Source organism: Panthera leo, chromosome B1 (assembly GCF_018350215.1).
Source record: "Panthera leo isolate Ple1 chromosome B1, P.leo_Ple1_pat1.1, whole genome shotgun sequence".
Classification (NCBI taxonomy): Eukaryota; Metazoa; Chordata; class Mammalia; order Carnivora; family Felidae; genus Panthera; species Panthera leo.
The window spans coordinates 188,623,498-188,636,505 of NC_056682.1; the positions used below are offsets into that span (position 1 = coordinate 188,623,498).

The following is a 13,008-nucleotide window of genomic DNA, read 5'->3' on the forward strand; positions in this document are numbered from 1 at the left end:
ATTTAATGTATACTTATTTTCCCCTAATTTCATCAGATTTCATTAACTAAAATAAACAAAATCCATTTCCATCCATGTTGAAGATTAACCAGACACCTGAAAAGAGGCACTCAATGTACAAACTTATTCCCACATACAGTGTTCCAACAGCACATTAAATAATGCAGAATTTGGAAAATAAATTTTTACTACATTAAATGTTTTATAACATAACATCATGCAATTAAACTGAACATATTTTCTGGTGTAACAATATGTAAGACTACTCCCTTTTAAAACATTAGTGTATTTTAATAATGTTACATAAAGTAGAAACACCAAGATTTGAACATTTAATTCAACCAGACAAAATAATTACTAAGCAATTTATGGGAGAGCAGATGGCCACAGTGTTATTGATGGCTTTCTCTATAACGATGGAGAAGGAGTACCTTTCATCAGAGGTCACATTTTAGTAGGGCCTGAGCAAGGTCAGAAGCATTTGGATAAATGCCAGAAAATTAGTAAGAGCAGAAGGAAGAGTTGGGACCAATTTCAAGTTGAAGGTGAGGGAAAGAAAAAGATGAGGAGGAACTCCAGGTTTACGACGCCTCTCAATGACAGTAGGAATGTGACAGGGACACAGGTTTGGGTGAAGCAAAGAAAATAAGCTGTGTTTCGGACATTCTAAATTTATGATCCCAACAGCTAGCGCTATTTGGTATATGTTGTTCTAAATATTTTTCATGTATCAAACATAAAATTCTTACTACAATCCCACAAAATGGAACCATGATCCACTACACCCATTTACCAGGTGAGTGAGGCCCAGAGAGCTTATGCAATTTACCCGTGGCACACAGTTAATAGATGGCAGTGCTGGGGCTTGAATCAAGGCAGACTATCTTTAGAGCACCTGTCCTTTTCTATTTAATTTTAGTTTGAGTGGTAATGGCATTCAAATGGCTCAAAAATCAAAATGATGTGAAGTGGTGTTCATACACAAATCTCTTGCTTCCATCCCACTCTTTCCTCTCTATTCCTAGTTTCTCTCTCCTTTTAAAAAAAAAATATTTACTTATTTATTTTGAGAGAGAGTGAGAGAGTGCACATGTGTAAGCACAGGGAAGGGGCAGAGAGAGAGAGAGAGAGAGAGAGAGAGAGAGAGAGAGAGGGGGAATCCCAAGTAGGCTCCTTGCTCAGCACAGAGCCGATGTGGGGCTCTATTCCACAACCTCGGGATCATGGCCTGAACTGAAATTAAGAGTTGGATGTTCAACTGACTGAACCACCCAGGCGCCCCATTCTGGTTTTTCATTATGCAAATACATGGACATAAAAATACATGTATTTATTTACCCAGCTTTGACACTCTTCTGCCTTCTTTTTCTTTTGAACAGAGCACCACACCTTGAAAATCTTTCTGTGTCCTACATAGAAAACCTCCTCCTTCCCTTTCCACCTCCCTTTTAAACAGTACATTCCATTGTACAGACTAGAAAAGGGCTGTTTCCTAACTTTTGCTTTTATAATTAATGATGCAGTGCAGTACCTGTGCACATACCGTGTCTGTATCTTCAAGTATATCTGTGGCACAAATTCCCAGAACTGGGATTTCATAGGTTAGAGAGTAAATGTATTTGTAATCTGGATACATATTTTCAATTGCCCTCTATGGATATGGTAAACAATCTGTACTTCTAGTGTTAATGGATAAGGATAGAGAATACACTTTCAACTCCCCTGCTATACTCCAGAAATAGATACCAGAAAAATGTTCCTGTATTGCTACATGTAGATGAGAATGAAGACAATGTGAGTGAGGAGTGAGGACAGAGCTAAGTTTGGGATTTAATACTCAGAGTGACTTTATGGGGTACGTGCTGCATCATTATTTATAGCTATGATTTATGAGACACAGAAACATTAAGTATCTGCTCCAAGTTTCTCCCCCAGTAATTGGTCAAGCCTAGATCTGAACACACATCTTAGTGCCAGGATTTTTACTTGTCAAAACTAAAATCTCCTAGCGTGCTGAAATAATTCAACTGTTGTCTATAGTTTCTATTTCACAGAAGCATTTATTTTCTATTCCATACTGAAGTATTAATATATTCATACACATATAACATACACATATCAATATCAATCATCAACCAATCAACCAATCAATCATCTCTCTATCTGAATTCTAGCTAATTGTTGCTTTTCTTTTACCTAAAAGTAATGTGATAACTTTTCTTATACTTAAAAATAATGTGATGATTTTCTAAATTTTTGTGCCATAAATCAAAAACCAAGAGTTAAATGAAAACTGTTTTCCCTGGACCTTACAATAGATGTCCCCATTAGATGATCTGCAAACAGAGAAGTAAACTTCCTGTTCATAAAGAAAAGCATATTATCTGATATTATTCTTTTTTGTAAACATCATATGGTATGCTCTATTGTTTGTCAGGCAACGATGGTAAGAACATAAACTGAAGATAAGCTCTTTATGGTAACTTCTCATTTTGATATAACCACATGGGTTTCTACAACTTATCTAGAAGTATTTTAAGTATATTTTATGTGAACACTAGCTTTAATAAACCAACTTCAAGAACCTTTACTATGGTTTCTGAGAGTGCTGTGCTCTTTCACTGCACAAAATAAAAGAGAAAAGTAAAAAACAAAAATGAACCACAAAACCAACATTCTGAAACTTTTTTTACAGGCTCAAACAAATTGAGGCTATATAATTTGAGGCCTAGCGATATCTAAAATGTTGGCATTAATTCATCACCATTTGGACATGAAATTCATACTCCATTTGGAAACCAATAATGATGTGTTTGTTTCCATGCTCTAAATATTCCCAAGTGGGTTAGCTCACCACTAAGAGGACTTCCTGAATTCCATTCATGGCCTACAATTGTCACCTACTTTCTCGGGACTGTTATAAAGGATCGGGATAGGACGTGAAGGGTTTTGAAGCACATCGATACACACATCAATAATATAGAGGCCAGGGGTGCCAGTTGGTTAAGCATCTGACTCTTGATTTTGGCTCAGGTCATGATTTTACGGTTTGTGAGATCAAGCCCCGCATCAGGCTGGGTGCTGACAGTGCAGACCCTGCTTGGGATTCCCTATCTCTCCCTCTCTCTCCTGCTTGCATTCCCTCTCTCTCTTAAAATAAATACATAAATATATAAAAAAAGGTAATATAGAGGCCAGTATCTCCAGCTTTATGTCCTAATCAATGCCCCCAAAATGTGTTGTCAGTATTTGGCTTACAGATGCTTTTTGTTCACCACATATAGTATTTTTTTTTAAATATGAATCTATACTTAAAGGATGGAATACTTGGGGCGCCTGGGTGGCTCGGTCGGTTGGGTGTCCGACTTCGGCTCAGGTCATGATCTCATGGTCCGTGGGTTCGAGCCCCGTGTCAGGATCTGTGCTGACAGCTCAGAGCCTGGAGCCTGCCTCACATTCTGTGTCTCCCTCTCTCTCTGCCCCTCCCTGTTCATGCTCTGTCTCTCTCTGTCTCAAAAATAAATATACGTTAAAAAAAATTTAATAAAAAAAAAAGGATGGAATACTTATATTAAAACATCCAGATTTATGCCTTTCCTTGAAAACTCAGGAGTTGTGGTAAAACTGGGGCCCACATTTTCCCATGGCAGCATTTAGGGAGAGTTGGGTAGATGCAGTCTGGCCCTGTTTTGACAAAGGTTTGCTTCTAGCTCACTCCTGTCACAGACACTTCTATTACACTGCCAACATCAAGGCTATTTATCATGGAAGTACTAATATAATTTTAAAAAGTTTGATTTTTTCAAGAGTAAAATGATGAGAACACAGTTTTCTCTTGCAGCTGGCCTGATTAGTTCATTTAAGTTACCTGCCTGAAAAACCCTGACTGCATATGACTTTGTGACCTCGCTCTAATTGGTGGCAGTTATTTCTATGATAGTGAATTAGTGTTGAGATCCAACAGAGGTTAATCTTATGCAAAAAGCACGTTTCCAGCAAAATTTATGCCCCATGAATACCACTCCTTTTGTATCTTCAAAATATCATCATTATCATTGTTATTAGGAAACTTCCAAAATAAATAACATTACCGGTCACATATTATATGTGTCCCTTGGCTTATTATGTGTAATCTCCCTAAGACCAAGGGTGTTGTTCCTTAAAGCTTGGATCACGGCCTGGCACACAGTAGGTGCTCAGTAAGTACTGCTGAATGAAAGGTAATGTTAAATTCCTCACTGTGCTGGGTATCTTGCAGTTTCTTTTCTAGAGCTACTCGCCACCTGTATTCACTCTGCTCTGGGGTCTGGGAGACTCATGTGCAAACTACATTACTGTGATCAGTGGGTTCCTTTTTGTCTGGAATTTGATTTTGCCAAAGGGGAGCACAGGCAGGGGGCTGTTGGGCAGGAGAAGGATGGCTGGGTATTTAAAAGTCCTGGTTCCTCCTCCAAGGACTGACTGCATCCCTTTGTTGAAGGTCGCATCTCCTGCCAAGGCAGTCCTTGCCACGAGTCCCTTTCTGAGCGTGGATTTCCAAGAGTGCTGCCTCCACTTACCCCTTCAGGCATATGGGCAGTAGCTGTATCCCTCGTTACTGGTCCTAGGTTACTGTACTATCCCTACCAATCTTTGTAAAAAGTCCCCTTAAGAATCTCTCCTCCATTATCCAACTTGAGTATGGCACCTGTTCCTGCCGGGCCCCTAAATAAGACACCGATCATAAGCCTGCTGTGGCCAAATTACTCCCTCCCCTCACCATTACAGAAAAATAGAGGAGAAACGGCTCTTCTCTCAGTAACCAAGAGATGTTCACCTGTAAATGGCAGAAGCTGGGTGGGAGCCGGTGTCGTAGCTGGCACGAACCCGTCCCCGATACAGTTCGACGGCAATATGGTCCTTGTCGCCTTTATACAGGAGGATTCCACTGTCTTCGTCTGTGGCAATCTAGTAGGAAGTAACCCTGACATTAGGACGCACTGTCACCCACACGTACTTCATCAAAAAGAAGACTGCTTAGTGAAGAGTTTTTACTACAGCTTATTTTTTCCTTATAGCTATGAGAAAACAGTAGCGTGCGCTGACAGGACGACTTGAAAGGTGACCCACTCCTAAATTACTTCGATGCAAATAGATTCATAAAGAATTAAAAAAACCAACAACACAGTAACAGACACTTCAGTAAACACCCCTGGGTGTGCCTAAAACATTCTCTGCTGGAGATCTTCACTTACCTGTTCTTTTCACTCCTGTTCCAGGTTGTCTTTATGGCATATATGAAATGTAACTGCACTGAGTGAGACTGATTTTTATATTCCACATAAAAAAACATTCTTCACAGTTATGGCATGAACAGTGGGAGATCTCTGTTTTTATCCTTTCTAGCCTTTGTGGGCTTTTGAGGACCAAGTCAGTAAAAATTAGATTTATACCTGAAACTCACTAGGTTCTTGCCATGCAATCTGGTATGGCAAATGCTGGAAGACAGGGAGACAGGCTTTCTACGGAAGGCCCGTCTGCCTTCCTGAGTCCCATTCCTCATGATGGTTAAGGACACTCACTCATGACACTCATGACATTCACTTGGAGTGTCAAGGTAACCTGAATAAGGAGTGACGCCTATGTTAATCGGCTAAGGTCATCTGAATTCAAAATATATTAAAATATTTTTCCTACCAGATAAAATAAACATGCAGTCCCAGCTTGCCCCTGCGTGTCCTGAATTCATAACTCCTAATCTAGTCTCACCTCCTTCGTGCAGGTCCGAATGACTTGCTTAAGGGGACACAGTGACTTGGTGAAAAGTCTTAAAATAAGATCAGTTTGTTAATTTCATGTCGCTTCTTAAAGTTTCCGGGGGAAGAGTTAAAAGACAACGGCTGAATATTTTGTCAAGGTGTCTTGTCTCACCGGTGTTCTCCTCACCTGCAGAATTCCTAACAGCATCCTCCCCATCCCCCTGGCCCCATCTCAGAGGGCACAGAGCCTGAACTCTGAGTCATAAAAAAAAAAATGAATAAAAATACCTTTACCAGAGCACAAACCATATATTTTGTTGCGCCCTATGTGTTTCACAATCAAGTAGTGAATAAAAATACCTGGTTCCCATTTAGTTTTGAAAAATACAAATGTTATAGAGAAGAATAACTGAAGATTTTCATACAGAGAACATTTTCTGTCACTGCGTTGTGCAGTCGATAACTGTCTCTTTAGGAAATAGTATCACTCACAAACTACCAGAGGTTTATGATTTAGTTAAATGTGGTTTAGGATGAAATCAGCCCTTGCTGGTGGGGGATGTCTTACCTGCAGAGTGATGTTCGTTTGTGGACGGACCTTGGCTGAAGGAATTTGAAGATAAGACTCTTTGTTTACAAAATTCACACTAACCAACTTTTCACACTTCTCTCCCTGGTAGCCTGGCAAACACTGGCATATTGGCTCATTTATCCTGATGATGCACTGGGCACCGTTCTGGCAATCAAAATTATCACAGGGGCTGGTACGAGGGAGGACCATGGGTGGAGAAAATTCGCAGAACAAGCCGCTAAAGGAAACAGAAAGAACACATTGCTTTTAGTTGCGTGTGAATTGCATGAGAATTGCGGTCTTTCTGTAAGACTTAACTCTACCACAAATCTCTATTTCTACTTTTACCTGTAGCCTTCGGGGCAGATGCACGTATAGCCATTCACGGCATCTGTGCAGTGGGCTCCGTTTTTGCATTTGTTATCTTGGCAGTCATCAAAGTCAATGTCGCAGTGCTCGCCTATGTATCCTGGTGTGCAGTCACATCTGTTTGAACAAGTAGGTAAACAGTTTCAAACTGAACTGAGCCAAGGTAAGCAAAACAGTTGCATTTCATCTAGGAAAAAAGGGCTCTATCTTTAGAAAACATAGTACACCTAGAACTAAGGTAGCAGTGTTTGTCAACTAAACTTCAATGAAAGTACATTAAAACTAAAACGAAACACTCAAAACTTATATAGAACAGGCTCATCGAGCCCCCAAATTAATAGATCCCTAGAAAACAGTTATTCCATGTTTTCTCCCTGGGATCTGTCAGAATGGTGATAATTAGTAAGCATCCATGAACCAAATGAGGATGCAAATGTGCAGGTGTCCCTCCTTCCTTCTCTCCTCCCCCCATCTTGTTTGCTTTGTTCCGTCCCTCCCCTCTCCTCCATCTTCCCATCTTCTCCCTCCTTCTCCCCTCCATCCTCTCTCCCCTCCCTCCCTCCACCCTGACTATTTTTGCTTAGAGTGTCCTCTATTTTCATTTGCTCTAACTCCTTTGAACAGTTGAGACAATGGAAGTGCTATGGTATAAAATTTACCAAAAATATGAAACACATTTTAAAATAATTAACATTTTTGTTTCCTAATAGAGAATGGATGTATTGGGGAGGCTGGGTGGCTTAGTCGGTTAAGGGTCTAACTCTTGGTTTCAGCTCTGGTCATGATCTCACAGCTCCTTGAGATCGAGCCCCATGTCGGGCTCTGTGCCGATGGTGCAGAGCCTGCTTGGGATTCTCTCTCTGTCTCTGTCTCTCTCTCTGCCACTACCCTGCTCGTGCTCTCATTCTCTCTCTCTATATCTCTATCTCTACCTCTATCTCTATCTCTATCTCTATCTCTATCTCTATCTCTATCTACAAATAGATATAGATATAATTTAAATAAAAGAAAAAAAAAGAGAATGGATGTATTGGAATCAAACAGTATTTTATGAAAAAAAAAAGTCAGCATTGAAACCTTAATTCATAATGAATCCAGACAATCATTATGGCAGAGGTTGGCTGACCTAGTGGAGCAGGACAGGGAAACTGATTAAAAAAAAAAATCCAGGGGCCAATTCCATGGATAGCTTTCAGCTTGTTTGTTCACTCTGGTGGCCCCGGGGAAGGATGGGTCTCAGATGCACCGATGAAGAACCGTCATGCGTACACGTGGTGTTCTCTGAGCACTTCCTAGGTGCTATGCCCTGTTCTAACCACTTTGCATATGTGGATTCACGGAATCCTTCTCCATGATCCTGTGACAGCAGTATCACCACTACCTCACATGACAGGTGAGAAAACTAACAGACAAACTGGTTAAGGGATTTACCCAAGGGCACTCGACTTGTAACTGCCACAGCCAAGGTACTAAACCCAAGCAATCTGACAAGAGAGCCTGGATTTCTCACCACTGAAGGATGAAATACTTTATCGTTGCCTGTGGAGAAAGTAGCATGGCGTGTGCAGTGCTTTTCAATCTGTGCTTTGAGGGGCGAAAAGGGACCCCTGAAGGGAAGGAGGCTATTGGCAGTTTCCTGTTTCCCTCCCCTCTCCCCTCTCTCCCAACACTCTCTTGTTGTGATTTATTAGTTTTCACACATTGGGCTTCCATGAGTATTTCTGTTTTGGGTTTAAGAGAGGGCTCACTGACTTTAAAAAACAAATAAACCAGGAAACTATGGCTTATTTAGCTTTATAGAATTCTGATGTTGCAGTTAGAACTGGGTTTGTAGTCTGGCGTCATCCTTACATGTACACGATCTTGACTAACTTACTTAAGCTTCCTAAGTGTTCATGTCTTCATCTGTAACATACACAGTACAAAATAATTTCCACCTCGCAGGTTTGTTAAAAGCTTAAATAAAACCATTATGCTTAAATAAAAACACTATAAAAGAATCATTATGGTGTTTAATACATAATGCATGATCAATAAATGGCAAGTATTTAAAAAATAATTCTATTAAGTCTTAATAATTCTATAAAAGTCTTTGTGGTTTACTGTTTACTAATGTTGCAGTTTTTGATTTTAAAGCCATTAGGATTTAAATGAATGAGGATAATTAAAAATGCCCAAGTGAATGTGGACATTACTGAACACTGAGGGTTTTCTCTGAAAATGCAAAATCAGGATTTAAGAGTTACTGGAGGGCTGATGAATTAAAATAAATGGGGGTATATACCCTCTAAGGAGAACAAACTTTCAGCTCCGCATGTACAAATTAGGAAAATAAAATGAGCTCACTGAGGAAGCATGCTTGCTCTAGAGCCAGTGGTTTTAATGCTAAATCCTAACAAAGCAAAGTAAACAACAAGTCTGAAGTTAAATGGATCCTAAGTGGCCATATACATTCTCAAATAGATGGACAAAGTCTGAGAAGAGAGCTTCCATCAATGTTAATGTGAGCAGAGCCGCTGAAATGCCAGGCATTAAAAGAAGAAATGCTTTGAAACACTCTGAATTATTTATCTGAGAAAAGAAATCAAAGTAAAAGATAAGAGAACCACACATTCACCACCAGTGGCTAAGAGCTGTTTCATATTCTCTTCTCTACAAATACTATTTTTCAAGCCCATTAGAACTTGGAGTCACGTTATGACCAACATTTTTTTTTTGTCTTTCTTTTGCTCCTCAGATCAAATTTCAAAACAAAAGAAAATATTTAATTAAGAATTCCTTAAGGCTTGTATTATCAATAAAACCTATCACATTCCCTCAACTCTATTATCTGCCAAGGAGTGAGGAAGAAAGCAAAGACTATAAAATATACTGTTTAAGAGTCTCATGCTCTACCGACTGAGCTAGCCGGGCGCCCTAAAATATACTGTTTAGAAGCCCAAAAGCTGACTAAGGAAGATGCATGCTTGAAAATACTGCTTATGGCATATGATGGTCTAAAAATATCTCAAAGCAATTTAGGAGATTTATGAGGTATATAATAAAGCAAGAAAAGTAAAACCAGCTGTTAGCTTAGTAGTAAGAAAATGAATTTGAAGTTCACAGTACAGTTTGTCCAAACAACATTTGTCAATAGAGATTTTCTTTAGCACTTCGTGTCCTTTTGGTTTCTAAGCCCATTTTCTTTTTGCAACTCCCTTCGTGACAATGTGCAATTATTTTTTTTCCAATATATGAAGTTTATTGTCAAATTGGTTTCCATACAACACCCAGTGCTCATCCCAAAAGGTGCCCTCCTCAATACCCATCACCCACCCTCCCCTCCCTCCCACCCCCCCTGCAATTATTTATAATATGGGAGTGATCGCACACACTGTGATGTCACCTGCTTTCTGCTAAACTACATACATCCATAAAACAAGCTCACAAATTACTGCTGAAAACAATAGGTTCCCAAATCAGCTAACCCACGATGCAGGAGGATGCACTTCTGAGAGTGTAATTTAATCGATAGTAATAGAAGATACTGAATTAAGGAGTAGTCTTTTAAAGACAAACTCCCTCATTTTTTAGTGGTTTCCATTAAGTCTCACTAACACTTTATCTTACAATCACAATGCACAAAGCCCTGTGAAACCTGTGTGGCAGATAAACAGTTCTAGAAAACCACTTCCCTGACTGGTGAATTTCTCTGAGAAAGGATATTTGTTATGTAAGTGGTGGGTTTTCAATTCGCCAAATTTAACTGCGGGCAGATCAAAGGCATTAGGAGTTAAAGTAACTGACATACAGTACTTGGGTGAACAAAATGCAATGAAGCATTTTGTATCAGTAAAGATTTCAAGAAGACGTCCGTTTTTTTGCATGGGATTGTAAACTAAAATATAAGGAAAAGTAGAATTCAAGGATATTATTTTCTTTTTCAACAAGGTATCAAATGGAGTCAGCAGGTGCTGTAACTAAAACTGTGTTTGTATATTCTAAAATTTTAGGGGTACCTGGCTGGCTCAGTTGGGTAGAGCATGTGACTCCTGATCTCAGGGTTGTGAGTTCAAGCCCCAAGTCGGGCATGAAGCTTACTTAAAAAAATTAAAAAAAAAATATTCAAGGAAACTGGCGTCTCAGTTGGTTGAGCATCTGACTCTTTAAAAAAATTTTTTTTAATGTGTATTTATTTTTGATATAGAGAGAAAGGCAGCATGAACAGGGCAGGGGCAGAAAGAGAGGGAGACACAGATTACAAAGCAGGCTCCAGGCTCTGAGCTGTCAGCACAGAGCCAGACGTGGGGCTTGAGCCCACGAACCATGAGATCGTGACCTGAACTGAAGTCAGATGCTCAACCAACTGAGCCACCCAGGCACCCAGAGAGTCCAACTCTTGATTTTGGCTCAGGTCATGGATCCCAGGGTTGTGGGACTGAGCCCCATGTTGGGCTTTGCATTGAGTGTGGAGCCTGCTTAAGATTCCCTCTTTCTCTCCCTCTGCCCCCTCCCCTGCTTACTCTCTTTCTCTCTAAAATAAATAATAATAATAATAATAATAATAATAATAATAAAATTTTGAACAAATTGAGTAAAAAATATTCTGTAACTAAAACGAGCATAAACATTTTATTCAGATTGATTTTTGAAAGGCAGGGGTTCTGGAGGTACTGACCCTATCTCCCATTCAACTCAGAATGTCTGATAATGTGTGGACAAGTATCAAACTGTTAGAAATCCAGCTCACCTCCCATCTTCTCTTACAAAATTGTCCCCGACCTGAGTAATTTTTTAATTCTTTGAATCCTATGGCAATTAAGCTTGAGTCATTTCACTGAGAAGAGAAAGTATGTGAATGTGAGTTGCTATAAAACACTATATAACGGGGGTGTCTGTATGGCTCAGTCAGTTAAGTGTCTGGCTCTCGACTTTGACTCAGATCATGATCTCATGGTTCATGAGTTTGAGTCCCGCATTGGGCTCTGTGCCCACAGTGCGGAGCCTGCTTGGGATTCTCTCTCTCCCCCTCTCCCTGCCTCTCTCCCCTGGCTCACTCTCTCCCTCTCTCTCAAAATAAATAAACTTAAAAAAAAAAAACTCTATATAACATAACATGGGCACCCTGTCCCATGGCAGGTACCCAATACATAGTGGGCAAAAGAACAAATAATTCTATTTGTTGATTGTCTGATGTAAGCACGGCTCAACTCTTGAACCCAGCTGTCTCATTCCTGAGCATCCAGCGTATCTTCTATAACAAACCATCTGTAATGTTAATCAACTACAAAACTTCTTAGAGGTAACCTATATTAGAAAAATCATCCAACTGGGAAATGTAAGACCTAGCTCCCACCCCTGCCAATGAATAACCTTGAGATCTTTGGACAGCCACCAACCTGTCTGGGCCATGGTTTCCTCATGTTTAAAATGAATTCGGACCAGATGATCTCTAAACCACTGTCAGCTCTAAGAAGAGAACCTTACTATTGATAGGCCCTTAAACTATTTCAGGATTGTAGCAAAGAAATAATTTAATCTGATACCGAACATATTTCAGGAAGAGTACTGAGGAGGGAAAAGCAGCAATTTTGAAGTTCTGAGTTCACTTGAGGGAGCCCTCTATCTCCAGTGACTGTATGCTTTATCATCCCACAGAAGGCAAATGTAAGGTGAAAGAGGGGCTATTAATAATTACGCTAAGACAACAGGCATAAACTGGAACTGTCCCAGGGCAACCTGGGACATAAGGTTCCCTCCATCTTCCTCACCTCGGAGAGTTAAGAATTGTTGCAGACCAAAGAAACTTCAGTTACATTAAAGTCCCTATTTACCACCAACTTACATTCAGATAATAAAGTGCCTAGTAGATACTACAAATTTATTTGTCCTTCAATAGTTTTAAGTTTCATTTATTTTGAGAGAGAGAGCGTGTGAGCACAAGTGGGGGAGGGACAGAGAGAAAATCCGAAGCAAGCTCTGTGCCATCAGTGTGCAGCCCAATGTAGGGCTTGAACTCAGGAACTGTGAGACCATGACCTGAGCTGAAATCAAGACTCAAGACACTTAACCGACTGAGCCACCCAGGTGCCCCTTACGTGGCCTTCAAATACATTTAAGTAAACACAGTCAAAGGCTAACTTATTTCATACGTGACTTCCCAGGAAGAGCCATGGAACGAAAGGAAATGCTGTCTTTCATTTTCTTTAGCGTACTAAAAAAAAAAGTCCATGTTGTATATCAGCATTTATAAAAATCCCACTGACACTGGAGAGTATGTCCCTTTCGTCCCCAGCAAAGGTGTGAAGCAAGGTCCTGAAAGGAAGGTGAAGAAACAGGTTCCTGAAGAAC

General features: G+C 40.0%; 1 protein-coding gene across 5 annotated transcripts in view; it reads right to left on the reverse strand.

Annotated features, from left to right (window-relative positions):
- SLIT2 (slit guidance ligand 2) overlaps positions 1-13,008 on the reverse strand; it is a 376,497-nt gene that overhangs the window by 17,192 nt on the left and 346,297 nt on the right. For all 5 annotated transcript variants that reach the window (XM_042936808.1, XM_042936807.1, XM_042936805.1 and 2 more), the window contains 3 exons: positions 6,658-6,795; positions 6,307-6,547; positions 4,817-4,947 (listed from right to left, as the gene is read on the reverse strand). In XM_042936808.1, coding sequence (XP_042792742.1) covers positions 4,817-4,947; positions 6,307-6,547; positions 6,658-6,795 — 510 coding nt within the window. The remainder of the gene's footprint in view (positions 1-4,816; positions 4,948-6,306; positions 6,548-6,657; positions 6,796-13,008) is intronic.